This window comes from Xyrauchen texanus, chromosome 32 (assembly GCF_025860055.1).
Source record: "Xyrauchen texanus isolate HMW12.3.18 chromosome 32, RBS_HiC_50CHRs, whole genome shotgun sequence".
Taxonomy (NCBI): domain Eukaryota; kingdom Metazoa; phylum Chordata; class Actinopteri; order Cypriniformes; family Catostomidae; genus Xyrauchen; species Xyrauchen texanus.
In genome coordinates this window covers 24,460,623-24,480,499 of record NC_068307.1, presented here as the reverse complement: position 1 = coordinate 24,480,499, position 19,877 = coordinate 24,460,623, and the positions used below count along the sequence as shown (strand labels likewise).

Below are 19,877 nucleotides of genomic sequence, written 5' to 3'. Positions count from 1 at the left end.
CAGCTCTCATGTATTACAAAATATCATATGCCAAGGTGTTTGTAAATGAAGGTGTTTGAAGATGTGATCACTGATGGAGCAAGCATGGTAAACGGATACAAAATGTTACAGGAACATTTCATAGGTAGATTCAGTATGAGAATAGTCTCACATAGCTAGATTTTTTATATGTGGTAATTACATTATATATCTATAATAGATCAGAGTGGGAAAAAAAATAAATACTTTTATTACCACTCTTTGAATGGTAATAAAAATCAATGTAGGAAAAAGTGGAAAATGTGTCTAAACTTTCTGATAAGAATTAATCAGTTCAGAAGTCTGTCCAAAACAAAAAAGTACCGATTAGTTCACAGATATAACAAAGTGGAATATACAGGTTTGCTTATGGATAACTGGTTTTCTTGATATAAAGTGCCACAGAAAAACAATCTGGCAAACTTTAAAAAGTCTAGTTATTAGTTCTTCCTCGTTCTATTAACCTGTTCCTTTTAACCGTGTTTCTAAAAGGACTGATAACAAAAAACATGTGCCCTTACATTCATTGGAAATTTCAGTGAGCTCTTGCCATTTTGTGTGCAACATGCTTAAGATGGTCAGTGAACAGATTGTAGTAAACTAGTATGAGCATGTGTGACAAGGAGGAGGGTGGGCTAATCAGCAAAGGAGATGCCTAAGACCAAGCCGGATGCAGCAGTTAGAGAGAGAGAGCCACACACAGCTGCCGTGTGTGTTTATATTTACAGTATGTCTTTTTAAGTTTTCATTAAACATTATTTTGACTGTTCAGCCGGTTCCCACCTCCTCCTTGCCCATTTGAACCCTGTTACAGCATGCTTTTAACATGGTTATATCAATAATGAATGTGAAAGTTAAGCCATGTTTAAAGAAAAACATGCAAGAATATGCATAGTGTCAAAATGCTTTTGAGAGACCTTAACATAATCTTGTGGGTCTCCATGAGTAATAGTGCTGGACAGAGACTCCTGTAGAGGAAAAGCAGACAGAGGAAATGAAAGTGTGAGAAGCAGTCTAAAGTTTGTGTTATAGAAGTGAGATCTATGGGAGAAGTCACTTTTTGCAAGCTAAACACCAAAACACATTAGTTGAGATACTCTAGCTCTTCAAAACGCCATCGTCAACTTTAAATTCAATTAATTCATTTAATTCATTCAATAAAAAAAAAAATCAAGATGCTTATTTAACATGTGGGTTCATCTCTTCTAGTAGGTTTTAAAGCAACCTACAAGGTGATTCTAGTTTTAAAATAATATTCTAATCAATTAATTCACATGGTTTAATCTTTAGGAAGTGCTCTGTGGTGCACTTTTGTTAAAGGTTTTTTTCTTAGCTTTTTGGAATTGATATTAGAAATCTCACTAGAAGTGCCCACTTGATAAACTTTCATGCAAAGACTGTTTTAGATGGCAACCACAAAGTAAACAGAATTAAACATTTTGTCTGTTAATCTGACAGAACAAAATGCATTTTTTAGTAATGTTGCCCATTGAAAATGGAACACAAATCCATTTTCAATGGTCAAAACTCTGGGTTATTTTCAGCACTGTGGCCAAAACCTTGTGAGCTAATAATCCCACATAGCCAGCATCCTCACTGCGATGGAATCCTAACAAGTGACTGATTTTAAAGGATGCATTGGCAGCAACTCGTCATACAAAAGGCAACTTGTGGAAATCTGACAGAGATTCAACTCTTAACTGATTTCAAAAGAATTTGTCATTAGCATGATGCAAAGCTAACAGTATGATACTCTAATAAACTTAAAAAAACATTGAATACATGGATATTGGGTAAAATAATCAATTGTTAATTAGATTTAACTTTTTGTATAGATACATTTTAGTGTTGATTTAATTAAATGTATACAAACATGTATTTAATATATTTACTATACAATATTTAATATGTATATTATATTATAATGTGCAAATGATGCCTTAAAATTCTGACTACATTGGCAGCTCACTAGGTTTTAGAACAGAGCCAGTGAAACATCGGAGGCAAACAAACTGGTGTCATGCTCTATAGAAGATCCATAACAAATAAAGAACACATTAATCCAAAAGTTGACTGATACAAACTAAAATAGCTGAAACAGGCACATTAAATTTAAAAAAAAAAAAATGTTATTGAAAATGCATCATTGGTCATTTCAAAGCATACACTGTGTTATTTAAATAAGCAGAATGGTGGTAAATGAAAGGCAGATTAGAAGTCAAAGATCGCTTGCAATCAGCATCCTGCTTTCAGATGTTGTTGCTCATAAGCTAAAATAATTTTTTTAATTTTGTGCTTCCTAGTGACAATAAATTCCAGACTGTCAGGTGAATATGGCTTCAGCAAGGATATGGCTTCAAACTGTCAGATTACAGTTTATTTTTTAAATTACTATTATTCCTTTCATTCCACCGCCAAAAACATGTTTAAAGACACAGACATTGTATTGCAATTCTGTGCTCGAACAACAGTTGGCAACACTGACAGGTCGTCTCTTTGAATAACAATCACACATTTTCAAGAGCATGCAGCGTTCATTATTTCATGAGAAGTGATGTTATTTGTTGAATGTTCAGTTTGGTTGCTGTTCGAGATTCTATTTTTTTAAGTACTATGCCATTTTAGTACAAGTCATAGGCCAGAAAGAGCAATACACAAGGAGAATCGATCAAATTATAGCTGTTTCTAGAACTAGGAAACTATAAATGTACAAATGTAACAAGGTCTTAACCAAAATTACACTGAATTCAATGGCACGTACAACAATTTCATAATGTTCAAGGCAGTTTAAATTACAAATCAGCTGTCTGGAAAACCATCTAGCCATGAGTGTATGGAAGAGATTGTGATTCCTTGCAACACCACAATGAAAAATATCTTTCAGGTTTGTGGAATGAAAGGAAATCTCAAGACTCATTCCAGAAGAGAGGGGGTATAAAAGCTGAAGGCCAAAGTTTGGAACCTTCCATATGCTCTTTGGTCAATCCAATAGAGATATTGATCAAACAGTTTTGGTAGCAGAGGAGATTGTGGGGAAAATCAAGATCATGTCGAAGAGCATGTCGAACAGACAACCTGAAGATCCAAATTTCGGGTGGCATTCAGGTGGCATTCACCAACCCCTCCCTTCATGGGCAAGCAGAGAGTATGCTTTAAATGTACTCACAAGTATGTTTAGGTTAAAAAATAAAAAATAATGGATACGAGAGTCGATCTGAAGCTAATGCAATACTTTTTTGTCCAATGAGTGAAAATTCAGAAGATTCCAAGCTGATTTACCAAAAGGTTCTTCTTGTCGGGTTCCAGAGTTGGGTCTTTGCTGAAGTTCCGACTATTACGCAGAAAAAGGCCTGATTCTCTTGCTTTCTTCGTTTTAACTGGGGGAGTTGGTGGGGCATTTTTTTGGTGGACTGGGGTCCTGGAGATGTGAGGTTGGACATCTGAAATTCCCTCATCTTGCAGCAGAAGATCTCCATGGACCATTCTGCTGATGTCTTTTGTAGTGTCCTCATCCTGCATAGCTCTATCTTGTAGTAAACCCTCTACATTCCATAGTGTTTGTTGCTCAGAGGTCTCTGAAATTAAGAGGTCCATTTTGTATGATTCCTTCTGACCTGTGTTAGCTTTCACTGGACTTGTGGTAAAGCTGTCATGGGAGGAGCTAGTGTCCCTGCTATAAAACTTACTGGGGTCAGAGTGTCTTTCAAAAGATTCATTCATACTGTATCTTTTAAAGTTTCTTTTCATCCGTTCTGAGTCTTGTCCAATCTCTAAGTCATCTTTGTAACTCTGACTCCTCACTCTCTCAGGTTTCAATGGAACAATTCTTGTTATATCTGTTCTCACATGTCCCATTACTCTCTGGCTTGTCTTTCTTGGCTCCTTGGCTATTTGGATGCCCTCACATTTCTCTAATTCAATATTGCTTATCTTATTCTCAAGACCCAACCCTTCCATTCTTTGCATGTATACATCCCCAGGCTCTTCTTTGTCCTTGCAGTTGTCAATCATGATGACTTTCATGACCTCAAATCTGATATCTGTCTTGGCTCTTTTCAGCTCGTCTTTGCCAGGACCATTTACTGAATCTTGGTTTTCTTGTTTGCCTTCAGTGTTCATAATCTTCACTTCGGTAAATGGTTTCTCTTGAACTTCTGCAAGCTTTCTTGCATCATCAGATCTTGCTGCTCCTTGATTGGGTATCTGCAAATCTTTTTCCATTACTTTTTCAAACTCCCTTTTCTTTTCTTCAAGCAGTGTTCCAGCAGATATGTTTGTGGCTGGCTGATTTAGCTTTTCAGCCATGGATGGTGACCATGTGTCTGTTGTTGAACTGAACTCTCCAGGAGGACAGATCAGAGTCTCCTCTATAATTTTCGTATTATTGTCCTCATCAGACTCAACACTATCTTGTGTAATGTTTGAACTATTGGCTTCTGTCTCATACACAAAGTCCCTCAATATCCCTAAGTTTAAGCTTTGGGGCCTTTTCTCCTTTCTAACTTTCTGTGGAGCACACTCCTCCATAACATATGGAATTAAGGTCTTCTCATTCTCAGGTCTTGATTCAGCAGGTGGGCAAGGCTCTTTTTCTGATGTATCTTCTGTACATAATTCAGATTTAGCCTTAGTACTTGATACAAATGTAGTGTATTCACTTGTGGCACTCTTTTGTTTTGCTTCAGTTGACTTTTCCAATGGAAATATTTTTGGGCAAGAAAAAGTTTCCATTTGCAACTGAGTTTCTTCACCGTCCTCTCCCATTAGATCAATGTGTATCATCTTAGTGACTTCTCTTTGTTTTTCTGTCTCCCTCTTTTTCTTAGGAAGGGGTTCAATGACCAGAGAGGGTGGAGATGCACTAGCTTTGTTCTTTTCTTTTTCCTCTGTTTCATAGTCTGTTTGATACACATCTCGTTTTTCAATCAACACCCATTCCTCAGAGCCCTATTTAACAATATAAATTAAAAAAATGGTTAGTTCTGTTGATAAAAGGACCATACTGTCATGTCAAATCATTAATAACTCAATGATTAATCGGAAATCATGTCAAAGGAACCTCGGGTGAAGTCAGTACAGTCTTCTGGATGAAGCCCTCCACCGAGAGGCTGTTGACAGGTTCCCTTCCGCCTGCACCAACAGCCTCCTGACAGGTGGTTGAGTCCAAGACCAGCAGAAAAAAGGAGAACATCAACCAAAAATCGTCTTACATTATTTACATTTATGGAGTAATTAAAGACATGTCTGGCAAATAAAAATAGGTTTTGCTTAACAAGAATAAAAATATATTTTTCTATTTTTTTATTTTATTGAATACTTTATCATCATCATGCAAATAGTAAAACAAATGAGAAATTATATCTTGAAATAAGAATTTTAAATAACACATAATGTACATAGAAAATGCATGAGCATAGCAAGGAACATAAAATCATACATTTTATACTTGGATGCTGCAGGAACATTACATCATTCTGCAATTACAGCATTTACAGTACAGCAAAAACAAAAATATGCATCAGTAGATACCAATTAGTTAGTCAATAAACACTAACACCCTTGCTGTATAATTACTTCTGCTGTTCAGGAGAAACAGAGTTTGATTTTTCAAGTTTTTCAGCATCCTCTGGGCACACACACATATATATACACACACAAACACACGTACAAACACAACATAATACTGTATATAAGACTTTTTTCAAAATATACTTTTCACACTCTGACTAATTTATTTATAATTTGTCTACTAACAATGTGCATTTAAATAAATAATTAAATAAAAAGTTTATTTAAATTAATACAAATAAATAATAAAGCATGGCAAAACGTGTCTAAGACACGTGACCTTTAAATGACAAAAGTTTAAATCTGTCAGTTTTACTAAAAATCAACCCCTGGGGGAATCAAAGTGTTAAGGCAACAAGACAGTAGAAAAAGAACCAAGCACCAGCAACATATGCCAATATTGCAAGTATAACAGCAACTTAATATTTGCAAAAATGTACCTGTGTCTTATACATCATACTAAAAGCCAAACAGAAAAAAAATAAATAAATAAAGCTTCAACCTCGTATTGCTGAGGGTCTTACATTCCTTCTGCTTTATTTCCATACTCACTGCTTTTTTTTCTGGAGTGCTGCCTGGGGACGTCTCTGACAGACACTTCTCCCGGTTCATCAGCTTACTATTGGGCTCTCTCAGGGCTCGCTTCAGCTCATTGATGCTGGCCTGGTGCTTCAGGAGAACATCTTCTGACTTATCTAGAAACTGCAGACAGCAGCGGACAAACAACAGTTTAGGAAAACCAGCTTGAAAGATGTGAAATAGGTTCCTTTATTGTATGACATAACATATATAGGCTGGATTAACATGCCCCAAAACTGCATAATAATAATCCATGAGATGAAAATTGGGGCTGAATCAATAGATATGAATAGACTATTTATTCCCTTATAAAAAGGTACCGTGGTTGTTTCAATGATTGTATTTAAAGGTAATATATATATATATATATATATATATATATATATATATATATATATATATATATATATATATACAGTATATTATTATACTTTTTTTTTTTTTTTGCATGACCTGGCAGAGACAGATTTGCCACGCTTGTCAGCTGTATAATTTATCAATGTGATAGTGTAAGAACTGTTAATTTTTGCAAATTCTGCGATAACTTCTCTGGCTTATATTTATCTACTTAATCTTGTTTGGTCTGACACCAGCTTATGTGTTAAATAGTCTATAATGTCAATCCTTCACATATCGAACTAGATAATCTAAATCCATTCTTCTTAATGATCATAAAATAAAAACTTAATTTGACTGCTCTGTCTTCAAATTTGCTTCCCCTAATGATTGTAATCAACTGCTGAAAATTGGCCCAATTGCGGAAATTGGACAATTACATCTCTGTACCAGCTTTTATTGATTCGTTTACAAATGTTTTTACTAACAAATGTGAATGCTTTGAACAAACAACATGCAAATTGTGTATGGCAGCTGTATGTTCTTTGTCCATTGTTTTAACTTAGCTAGCTTGTATTTAATTAGCCTTTATGTTTATTTGTAACATTTATTTTTATTTTATTTTTATTATCATGCAATGTATTGTTTATTTTTTATTTATCAATTCCTAATTGTTCCCTTCTTAATGAGGACAATATCCTCTTGCTCTGGTACTCCAGGGTGTACAATTTTACTCCTACATAGTATTTTTTATTAGAGCTGTACTGTACTGTAAAATATGAGACTCCTTTTATTGTCACAGAAAAGCATGCTCAACAGGTGACCTTTGAGGAACAGATACCTCCTGCTTGTGTAGAGGTGTTAATTCCTGCTCCAGGTGAAGAGGATAGGTAGAGGAAAGCAGCAGAGATGGAGGTATGAACAGGATGGAGGTTGGGGTTAGTCACAGGCAGGACAGTAATCACAAGAAGAGACAGAAACCAGCACAAAAACAAGAACAATTCAAGATCACACTGGGTCAGGAAGGACAATGATCTGGGAAGATCTTTATTAGGGATGTGCATAGTATTCAAGTACTATGAAGTGAATTCATTGATCAATCATGGAATGTGCATATTGAGTGGTTCTTTGAAATCTGATGGTTAAGGTTGGGACTAGAGTTATAACTGCCGTACACAGACACTGCGCATGGTGACTTTCAGTCAAGGAAGCAACAACATTCAACACTCAGTTTAAGAGGATTAGGGTGCTTACTTTTTATACATACACTATGTCAGAAAATGTTGCAAAGCCATTGATTTCAATGGGGATGGAGCATAAGAAAAATGTTGGGGTACGTTTAGGGTTAATGAAAATGTTATTCTGTCATGAGTCCAAAGGTTTTGTTGCAACACTCATTAATTTAGGCATCCGTTGACCAGTACCGTTTTCTCAGAGGAGGAGAGGGAGACAGTGCCACCTCAAAGATTCTGGTGAGGAAAATAAATTGACTGTACTTAAACAAAACAAATACAATATTATGAAATGTGAGCTCAAATAATGTTTATAGTAGTTATGTTTCTAAAGTAACTCAACACCAACTGATACAGTTTCAGAGGTAGGCAGTGTCTCACACACATCCCTTGAGTGCATTGCAATCTCATTGAGATCTGCTGTAGCGTGCATGTGAGGGATGGACACTGTGGAATACAGGTGCCAAGTCATGTGAAGGGAGACATTCCCTTAATTCAAACTGATTCTTTCAATACACTGCCAAACAATAAAAGCAATAATGCTCGCCTCTCATTCTCTCGCATCAGTTCTCAGCAGATCGCTATGAATAGGATGAGCTAATGGAAGTGGAGAGACTATTTACAGAGCAAACTAACCGACTCAGACATCACCATATTTGGTCACCTCCAAATCAATATGGACTTGAAATGACAAAGCATTGGTGTGTAACTGAGCTAGGTTTTGGTGAGTGTTTGCTTTTAAAGGTACAGCTCTGTGCTATCCTGTCATTATTACAGAGGTGACTGATTCATAAATAAGGTGATTATAAAAATGAAATTTTTGCCATAAAATGGCAACTGGCCTACACATTTTAAAGTCCAATGTAAGTGCAGTAATCACATGTAAGCCATTGCTTTATAAGTATGCTCACAATCTATCACATTGCTGTTTCAGTCTGCTAACACGGCAACCTCCACCACCCCACCACCACCAGTTGAGTCCCGTCCTGCACGAGGGTAGGCTCCTCGGCCCTGCCTCCTATCTCCGGCAGGATATGATGGTTCCGAGTACAACTTCTTTGGAACGCCAAAGAGAGACATTACGTTTCTGTTTTATATTCATCAAATAAATGTAATCTTAAATTTCCCTCAAGTCTGCGAGTCTTCCTGATAGTAATCCAATTAATTGATTAACCAATTGATTTTAAATTGACCGAGCTCTTTTGACACCCTGAAAATGCATCTTGTGCAATCGTATTCATCAGTGTAAAAGTTATCTTAAAATTCAGTATATCATGAATACACTGAAGTTTTATAAACTTTTAGAAGTTACTCAGTTGCAAATTCCTAACGTTTATGATATTGCAAAATGTATGGTACTATTTCACAAGCTCAGGTTTTCAGGAGAGTTTTCTCATGTAGTTTAATCATACATATTAAACATTTAAATTTTTGCATGTTTGATACATTTTTGAATAATTGCACGTGACACCATGCAAGGATCGGACTTGTGAACAGCGAGTTTTAATTTGCTAGTTTTAATACTTTTAATGACATAAACCGATGAGATTTGATACACTCTTTTCCATAACTGTTCTAGGAGGACAATATGTCAAAGAATTCAAAATCCTCAAGCTCTGGAGACATTAAAAACATTAACTTGCTCAAGCTGACACCCCCAAGCAAACTGCAAGCCTGGAAGTTTATTTAGTAGGGAAAGAGTGGGAAATGATCATGTTGGTAATGCTGATGAAGGTCGTTGCTGACTTGGAGGATCTTGCTGTGATACGTCGATCAATCACTGACATGGAGGCAAAGTTCACTGATGTGGTTACAAGAGTGGGGGGTGTTGAGAAATGGATAAATTACCTGGAGTCATCGAAGAGGGAATTATCTGCTAATCCGCTAGCGACCAAGGTGGATTTGGAGAATGTCTGGGAGAAGTTGGAGGACATGGAGAACCGTAGTAAGCGGAACAACGTACGTATCATCGAAATTCCTGAGGGAGCAGAGGGACAGGGTATGTTGAAGTTCCTGAATGGACTCTTTCCGAATCTGCTCGACATAGCAGGCCATAAACTGGCAATCGAGCAAACTCACAGGGTTCCTGCTCAGCAACCCGCAGAGGGAGACATGCCCCAAATAATTCTGGCCAAATTTGTGTGATCATCCGATAAAGATCTTGTGTTACACAAGGCGAGGAGTGAAGGAAGGCTTTCTTGGAAGAACCATAGCATTTTTTTGTTTCAGACTTTGTGAATTTTACAAGAGAGAAACGTGATCAATTCAAGGAATGCAAGAAACTTTTACATCAACTGAAGGTTGCTTTTGCACTTATATTCCCAGCCAAATTGTGAATAGATGCTAATGATGTCACATGCCCAGGGCAAGGGATGTCCTTCATAAAGTAAATGGAGTAACTCATTTATCTTGTTGTACTCACGTTGCAGCCAAGTGGGCTGGCTCACTGAACATTCGCTTGACTGTTTGAGGAACCTGCATGCTTTTTTTGTGCTGGTTCTGCCTGTTGGCTGGAGTTAGCTTTATAGATTATCTTTTGTTGTGTAATTCTGTCTCACAAAATGTTTATAGAAACACCAGACTTCAGCATTCCAATGGTAAAGTTGTCACGGGGGTTCTCGTAGGCGTGCATGGACTGTTTGAGTTTAGAGGAACTGATGCCAGTTGGTGCTGTCATGCATGGGGTTAATCCGAACGTTTATCTTTTTCTGTTTGTTTGGTTCAAATGTATGTTTGGATTTTGATTGCTGCACTAATGTAGGAATGTGGTGTTTATAATCTTGTTTTTGACACACTATCTATTTTTTCTTATGTGTCAAAATATAAAATGTTAATATGAGGGGATTGTCTCTCTCCATGTGGAATGTGAATGGGTTGGGGCTCTCCATACAAAGAAGGAAGGTTATTTCTCTTCTTAAGCATAAATTTGATATCGTGTTTCTTCAAGAAATGCATATTTCTCTGCAAGAAGCTGGAAAATTTGGGAGGATATGGGGTGAGCATGTTTTCTTTAGTGCTGGCTTGAATAAGAGCAGGGGAGTCTTTAAGCTGATAAGTAAACATCTACAATTCAAATGTCTCAAAAAGATTAAAGATAAATTAGGAATAATCATTATAGTTTTAGCTGAAATTTATGGGAAAAGTCTTATTTTTGCTAATATTTATGCACCTAACATTTATGATCAGGGCTTTTTTATAGATCTTGAAGGGATGCTGCAAGGCGCTGGCACCCCTCATGATATAATATTGGGAGGAGACTTTAAGCTTTTGATGGAGTCAGTCCTTGATCTTAGTGAACCAAAAGTGTTAAATAGATATCTATTTTATTGGTCTTACAGATATTTGGGGACTTTTGAACCCATCTGGGAGGGACTATAATTTTTTTTTATCAGTCCATAAGATTTACTCTAGAATATATATATATATTTTTTATATCTAAGTCCCTCATTTCATCAGTTGCTGATTGCTCATTTGGAAACATTTTGGTCTCAGATTATGCCCTGGTGTGTTTGAGATGTTGCCATATATAGAGAAAAATAAATCATATTTACTTTAATGTATCTCTTTTGCAAAATCCTGAATTCCGACAAATGCTAAAGTCTGAAATCACTATCGATATGGAGTCCAACTGGTCCTCAGTATCCTCTGTGGGCTTGGCTTGAGATGCACTTAAAGTGGTTCTTAGGGGTTCACCCAAAAAATCCAAAACACAGGAACTCGTGGAATTGGAAGGGAATAATAAAAGTACCGAGGCAGAGCTGAAGCGCCAAATATTGTTGTATGGCCTCAGGGAATTGACCCGATTGAAATACATATATAATACTATTTTGTTGTGGAAAGGGGAAGTTTTGGCTATTCAGGGCATGACAGTCATACTCTGAGTCGTGGGAAAAAGCAGTGAAACATCTGGCTAGATATATAAAAGTATTTTTCTATCATTCCTTGAGTGAAATCTGCTGGTGGTGAAATATTTGCCTCGGCCAACAATATTAATAATGCTTTTAAAGAATTATATCTTGATTTCTATAGTTCCACATATTTGTCTACTGATGTGGATATTAGACATTTGTGGAACCATTAGAACTTCCTAAACTGATGACTGAGCAAACAAATTCTCTTGATTCTGAGATAACCTTGGGGGAGGACCTTGGAGACGGCTTTGCTGCAGAGTTTTTTAGATATTATGCTACAGAACTGACTCAAATTTTTCTAGAAGTTTATTCAGAATCATTAATGAATGGAAAGCTTCCGCCAACCATGATGCAAGCCTGAATCAGTCGGATTCTTAAAAAGGAGAAAGATTCAAGCGTGTGTAAGAGTTACCATCCAATTTCCCTGATCCAGCTAGATGTTAAAATATTGTCAAAAATTTTGGCTAGCCAATTAAGTAAAGTTATGACATCTCTTTATACATATAGATCATCTGTGTTTTATTTGGGTCTGTAACTCTTCTGATAACATTAGGCGTTTCATTAATATCATGTGGACAGTGGTGAACGATCATACTCCGGTTGTTGCCATCTCACTTGACGCCAAAAAGGCATTTGATATAGTAGAATGGGATTAACTTTTTAAGATTTTGGAAATGTATGGGTTCGGGAATACTTTTATTGGGTTGATTAAGATACTTTATAGACACCCGTTAGCAGCGGTTCAAACTAATTGATTAATTTCAGATTATTTTACTCTGGATAGAGGCAGGGGTAGTGGTGGGAGGTGTGCCACAAAAGCTTTTGCTTTTCGCTGATGATATTTTATCATTTGTCTCTGATCCAACTAGATCTATGTCTTGCATCCACAGAAATATTAATTTATTGTCTAAGTTCTCATGATACAAAGTGAATTGGTCTAAATCCAAAGATAACTGCCTGGTAATGGCTTTTCAGCTGGGCAACTTCCAGTGGCCCAAACAGGGCATTAATATTTGGGTATTTTATTCCCAGAAAATTTGTGTGAGTTAGTTCATTTTGACCCTTAAATAATAAGGTTTTCAAGCGATGTGGGTATAATGGCTTTATTAAATGTATCTATGACTGGGAAGGTTAATGTTATTAAAATGAATTGTACTCCAAAATTCAACTACCTGCTATAATCTCCCCCTATTGATTTCCCTATCTTTTATTTCAAATAATTTGATAGCATAGCAAAGTCCTTCATTTGGAATGGTAAAAGTCCCAGATTACATTTCAGTAAATTGCATAGGCCGATTGACAAAGGTGGGCTAGGCCTACCCAATATTTATTTTATTATTATGCATTCGTCTCAGACATTTGGCTCACTGGTTCCTTCCACCTGAGAAAGCCCCTACCTGGTTTTGAATTGAACAGGAACTTCTTGCTCCTATTTCGCCATTGCAAAGCCTTTCTATCAAACTAACTCGAGAAGTTAAGTTACACCCCGTTATCTCGCATTTGAGTGTTTAATTTGGACATGTATTTAAATGTAGCCTCGAGCATATGGCTGAAACCAAAATGATGTATTAGTAAGTCCCCTTTCTGCTGGACAGACTATAGTGTGAGGGAGCTTAATACGCTTGGTAACATATATGTAAGTGGTGTGTTGAGATCCTTTGAAAATATATTTTTTTAGGTATTTAAATGTGCTCCACCTGCTATTTTTTGGAGTAGCACACACACGCACACACAATTGTGCAATTATATTGTTTATTGAAAGTATATTTCTTTTATTTTTTATGTTTCTAAATATTTATGACCACTGGGGTGCACATTTGTGTCGGGTGGGGCATTTTCTGTCATGTTCTTTTAATTTGTTGAACAGAATCAATAAACTGTTAATGGTAAATAATAAATACATTTTTCAAAATATTGAAAATTTGGTGAATATTTGGTCTGTTACAGTTTGATACTATACAAGTTTTTGAAATTTTGCACATTATCGCCAACAAAAATGTTATTGAATGAACATCACATGATGAACTATTTGTAACAAATCAGAAGCCAATCAGAAAATGGGGACATAACGTTTGGTTACGTATGTAACCTCCGTTCCCCGAGGGAGGGAACGACACGTTGTGTCGGAGAAGCGACACTAGGAGTCTCTCTTGAGCGCCGATATTCACCTCTGATCTATTGAAAAGGGCCAATGGGAGTTGGCAGTCAGTATTTGCATACCCGCCCCGGACATACGGGTATTTAAGCCGGGCAAATCACGGGAGTTCATTCAGGATTTTTCTGAGGAGCCGAAATGGTCCGGCCACAACAGTGGCTCGGTTCAGCGACATGGCGGAGGAAAGACACAACGTGTCGTTCCCTCCCTCGGGGAACAGAGGTTACATACGTAACCAAACGTTCCCCTTCTGTCGCTCTCTCCACGTTGTGTCGGAGAAGCGACACTAGGGGACCCATTCCAATCTTGCCATGCACTGAACCGTGTACGTGAACCGCCGATACAGAGGCGGGCAGGGATTTCATCCAGTGCCGCGCATCGTCTATACCTGGCTGCACGTACCCTTCCCCAATGCCCCAAAAGAACATCGGAATCCTTCTAGTTACCCTGGGAGGGGAACAAGGCGATGTTTGCCAACATGGGAACGGGCCAGCCTGGCTGGGCCTCTTTTCTCTCTATGTTTCTCGCATAGAGCAATCACAGCCGGGGAGTCCGAGCAGGAGGCCTTACCTACAGAGCACCTATACCAGTACAGGGTAGCCATCAGGGTACCCGCAGTGGCTTGGGTTGGTGAGTTCCTCTGCTGAACCGCGGACCCGGAGGGCTAGGGAGGAATCGACCAGGGGCCCGACTCGGAGTGGGGCGCCCTGGGAAGAAGGCGCACTACTTTACCTTGATGTCACCGAGGTGTTACCGAGTTCTACGGGCTCGGACCTGAGAAAACACGAGACGCAACCGACTCAATGCGGAGGTTGTAAAACCTCGCGAAGGTGTTGGGTGTTGCCCAACCCGCGGCTCTACAGATGTCTGCTAGGGAGGTGCCCTTGCCAGTGCCCACGAGGACGCAACATCCCTTGTTGAGTGAGCTCGGACCCGCAAGGGTAGGGGCACGGCCTGGGTGTGATAAGCCAGTGTGATGGCGTCGACAACCCAGTGGGCGAGCCTCTGTTTGGAGACGGCATTCCCTTTCTGCCATCCCCAAAGCAGACAAAGAGCTGCTCAGAGCGTCTGGTGCTCTGTGTGCGGTCCAGGTAAATGCGCAGGGCGCGCACTGGACACAGCAACGAAAGGGCTGGGTCTGCCTCCTCCGGGGCAGCTTGCAGGTGCACTACCTGATCTCGGAATGGTGTGGTAGGAACCTTGGGCACATAGCCCGGTCAGCGTCTTAGGATCACAGACGTATCTGCCGGACCGAACTCCAGGCAAGTGTCGCTGACAGAGAACGCTTGCAGGTCCCCGACCCTCTTGATAGAGGCGAAGCGATCAGCAGGGCCGTCTTAAGAGAGAGGGCCCTGAGTCCAATTGATTCAAGCTGCTCAAGGGGGGTCTCTGGAGTCCTGCCAAGACTACCGAGAGATCCCAGGAGGGAACTAGGCCTGGCCGGGAGGGATTCAACCTCCGGGCGCCTCTCAGGAACCTGAGGATCAGGTCGTGCTTGCCCAAAGACTTGCCGTCTACAGGATCGTGGTGGGCGGCAATTGCGGCAACATACACCTTGAGGGTGGACGGGGACAGCCTCCTGTCCAGCCTCTCCTGTAGGAACAGGAGCACTGACTTGATAGCGCATCTCTGCGGGTCTTCAGTTCGGGAAGAACACCAATCTGCGAACAAGCGCCACTTTAGGGCGTGAAGGTGCCTGGTAGAAGGGGCCTCTGGCTTGGTTGATTGTATTCACAACGGTCGCCGGTAAGCCAGCTAGCTCTTCCGCGTCCCGTCCAGGGACCAGACGTGGAGGTTCCAGAGGTCTGGGCACGGGTGCCAGAGCGTGCCCCGTCCCTGAGAGAGGAGGTCCTTTCTCAGGGGAATTCGCCAGGGAGGAGCTGTCGCGAGAAGCCTGAGTTCCGAGAGCCAAGTCCGAGTGGGCCAGTAGGGGGCCACTAACGTGACTTGCTCCTCGTCCTCCCTGACCTTGCACAGCACCGGAGCAAGATGGCTCACTGGGGGAAATGCGTACTTGCGCAGCCCCGAGGGCCAGCTGTGTGCCAGCGCGTCTGTCCCGAGGGGAGCCTCTGTTAGGGCGTACCAGAGCGGGCAGTGGGAGGTTTCCTGGGAGGCAAACAGGTCTACCTGGGCCTTGCCAAACCGCTCCCAAATTAGCTGGACCGACTGGGGTGAAGCCTCCACTCCCGCCGGGCAGGCGTTGTCGTGATAGCGCATCCGCTACGACGTTGAGCTTGCCGGGGATGTGAGTGGCGCGCAGCGACTTGAGTCGCTGCTGGCTCCATAGGAGGAGACGGCGGGCGAGTTGTGACATGTGGTGGGAGCGTACACCGCCTTGGCACTTTATGTACTGTGGTGCTGTCCGATCTCATGAGGATGTGTTTGTCCCGAACTAACGGGAGGAACTTCCTGAGAGAAAGAAGGACGGTCAACAACTCCAGGCAATTGATGTGCCAACGCAGCGGGGCCCCTGTCCAACGGCCCGCTGCTGCGTGCCCGCTGCACACGGCACCCCACCCAGACCGGGAGGCGTCGGTTGTGACCAGGACGCGTCGGGACACCTGCTGCAGGGGCACTCCTGCCCGTAGAAAGCAGATGTCTGTCCAGGGTCGGAGTGTTTGAGGCAGGCGGGGGTGATCCTTACCCAATGCGTGCCGTTGTGCCATGCTTGTCTCGGGACTCGAGTCTGGAGCCAGTGCTGGAGTGGTCTCACATGCATCAACCCCAGCGGCGCGACCGCCGCGGAGGACGCTATATGCCCCAGGAGCCTCTGGAAAAGTTTTAGAGGGACCACTGTGCCTGGCTTGAAGGAAGCGAGGCAGTCCAGCACCGACTGAGCACGCTCGCTCGTGAGACGTGCTGTCATTGAGACTGAGTCTAACTCCAACCCGAGAAAAGAGATGCTCTGAACCGTAGTGAGCTTGCTCTTTTCCCAGTTGACCTGAAACCCCAAGCGGCTGAGGTGCCGGAGCAACTGGTCTCTGTGTGTGCATAGGATGAGCCAGTCGTCGAGGTAGTTGAGAAATGCGGATGCCGGCTACTCGTAGCGGGGCAAGGGCCGCCTCTGCACTTTTCGTAAAGACGCGAGGGGACAGAGACAGGCCGAAGGGGAGGACTTTGTACTGGAACGCCTGGCCGTCGAACGCGAACCGTAAGAAGGGTCGGTGTCGTGGCAGAATTGAGACGTGGAAGTACGCATCCTTCAGGTCTACCGCTGCGAACCAATCTAGATGCTGAACGCCAGCCAGAATATTTCTCTGCGTGAGCATTTTGAACGGGAGTTTTAACAAGGCCCGATTGAAAACTCGCAAGTCCAGGATTGGTCGTAAGCCGCCGCCTTTCTTGGGTACAATGAAGTAAGGGCTGTAGAAACCCTTCCTCATTTCGGTTGGAGGGACGGGCTCTACCGCGCCCTTGGCTAAGATGGTCGTGATTTCCGTGGACGCCCCTGAAGGGGGGTGGGAGCCGGGCAAACTGAATTGCGTAACCAAGTCGAATGGTCCGGTGCAGCCAGCGTGATGCGTTGGGAAGCGAAAGCCACGCTTCCCAGCTCTACGCTAGGGGCACCAAAGGGACGAGTATTTTGGATGTACCCGGCGGGGCCTCGCAACGGGGTGGAACAGGTAATGCAGCGTCGGGCGGCTTCATTGCGGCCTGAGGCTGAGGTGCTGAGAATAGACTCAAAGCACTTACCTTGCTCCGCGCACCCGGCAGGGGGCGGGTTCGTGACTGAGGAGGAGGTCTGATGCTGGCATCCTCTGGACTCGTCTGAACCGGCCGGCCGGGGGACAGTCGTGGGCAGGCGGAAGGCGGGATCGCCACGTCCGGTGTACCGGGACTGTCGTAATCTGAAAGTAGATTGCCGTGAGAATGGCATTTGCGGGCCAGGTGACCCAGAGGCAAAGGAAATAGCTTTGTTATTGAGAATGTGGAAAATGTAAAAACAAAGGATTCTCCTCCCGGCCCTCCACCGGGGAACGGAGAGGTCTTACCACCTCCGGAGCTAACATCTCGATCTCTGGGTCGGTCGTCTCAGGAGCGCCTGGGAGCCTTCTGGGTCCTCGAGGGGGTCCGTGAGACGAGGGGGCGTCCTCTTTCTGCGGGGAGCTCAACGCGGGGCTGAGAGCTAGGCCCGCTCTCGTTCGTTGAGGCGGAGCACCACTTCCTTTCTTCCTTGAAAGCCGCAGGAGGACGCCCTCGGCGAGCAGACAGGGCATGGCCCTTGGTGGCAGGTTTGCGGCGGGGCAGGACGTGTGACCTGGCCTCCGTCTGTTTCTTCACCACTGAGGACTGCTGGGTGGAGTCGTCAGGTGGTGTCGCCGAATGGAGCTGGGAGACTGGAGAATTTTGAGAAAGCGTGCTTTGTCTACCTCCTGTACTATGACCAGATCCAGTCCATTTGTTATGTTTCTGGACCACGAGGGTGGACATCGCCTGAGTGCAGTTCCTGCAGCACGTCAAGAACAGGACTACCCAAGTGCAAATCTTGAAGTGCCTTGGCCCGGTGGACTTGCAGGGAGGGGAGCGGTCTGGGACCGTTCTACCGCCGAGGGTAGTGTGAGCGGAGGAGCGAGGAAGCTTGGCTCGCTCAGCTCGTCGTGCACGTCCGGGAAGGAACGGGGGGGGCGCGGCTGTGGGCGGCGCACCAGCCCGTGAATCATCAAGCCCGGGGAAGCATAGCGGATCTCCGTGCGTCAGGCTCAGACTGGGCAAGCAGACCCGTAGGTGGCGGCCCAGGCTAGTTATCCGCATCCGATGCCGCTGTGACGCTCTCCGATGCAGCGGTGATGTCGTCATCCAATGTCCGGGAGCTCCAGGGACCGGGCGGCCGGACGTTAGGCGGACCGCGCTTATCCCGAGCTCTTGAGGGGAGCAAGCAAGCGTGCAGGGGGCGCGGGGTTTCGAGCAGTTTTACCCGGCGAACGCAGCCCGCCATTATCCCGGATCATCTTCATCGCTCATGGCGCCTGCGTCAATCCCGTAGGAAGGAGGCGAGGAGCAGAGGGCGGCTGAAGTGGCTTTCTTCCTCACAAGAAAGCAGAGATCGCAACGCTGCTGCAGCTATGTTCTCAGGCTGAAAACATAACCCATTGGAGAGCATGCTCATACCGAGCCCGGACGGAAAACAGCAAGCGTGCCGGGAGGCGGGGGTTTCAAGGAGGTTCACCCAGCGAAACGCAGCCCGTCATTGACCCCAGATCGCTTTCATCGCCAGCGGCGCCTGCCTCAATCCCGCGGGAAGGAGGCGAGGTGCTGGGCGGCTGAAGCGCTCTCTCTCACTACAAGAGAAAGCCTACGACCGCAATGCTGTCATGGCTATGTTTTCGTACTGAAAACATAGACCATTCATAAAAACGCTGCCTGCGTGTTTCGCAACCCAGGTACGCCAGGCGGATTTTATGACCGTCAGAGGTGGGGAGAAATCACCGCCTCCAAAAACTACACAGGGGCGGAAAGGCATCTTCAGAAAGACGGCGTCCTGAAAAGGACATTCAACGCCGCTGTGTTTGCTCTTTAGAGAAATTTACTCTTTAAGGAAAATAACTCTTTTAATATACACAGTGTGCATGTGTGTCTGCGCTGTCGAGCGCTCAGGGGCAACAATACACGCCGTGCAAAGTGAAGGAGAAAGCCGCTGTTGTGCGCCGTCAAGATCCAACAGCATGCAGATCGTCAGAGGAAACAGGAACGTTTTATAGTGGTGTGTAAACTCGCAGCAACTGCAGACAGACCATCGGCTCGAAGAAATTTTCTGAATGAACTCCCGTATTTGCCCCGCTTAAATACCCGTATGTCCGGGGGCGGGGTATGCAAATACTGACTGCCAAGTCCCATTGGCCCTTTTCAATAGATCAGAGGTGAATATCGGCGCTCAAGCGAGACCCCTAGTGTCGCTTCTCCGACACAACGTGGAGAGAGCGACAGAAGGGGAACCCATGTTTTTGGTGGTGTATTAAGATCCAAGAATTTTGGTTGAGGGTTCAGAGTTTCATGTGTGACGTATTGGGCTCTCAAATTTTCACATGATGAACAATTTGTAATGAACGATAGTGAGAAAAACAGACCCAAGAGCAGAGG

At 43.1% G+C, this 19,877-nt stretch overlaps 1 protein-coding gene across 2 annotated transcripts in view; it reads right to left on the bottom strand.

The window, feature by feature from the left end:
- LOC127625693 (band 4.1-like protein 3) overlaps positions 1–19,877 on the bottom strand; it is a 218,949-nt gene that overhangs the window by 19,029 nt on the left and 180,043 nt on the right. For both annotated transcript variants that reach the window (XM_052101039.1, XM_052101040.1), the window contains exon 13: positions 6,139–6,288. In XM_052101039.1, the coding sequence (XP_051956999.1) occupies positions 6,139–6,288 (150 nt within the window). The remainder of the gene's footprint in view (positions 1–6,138; positions 6,289–19,877) is intronic.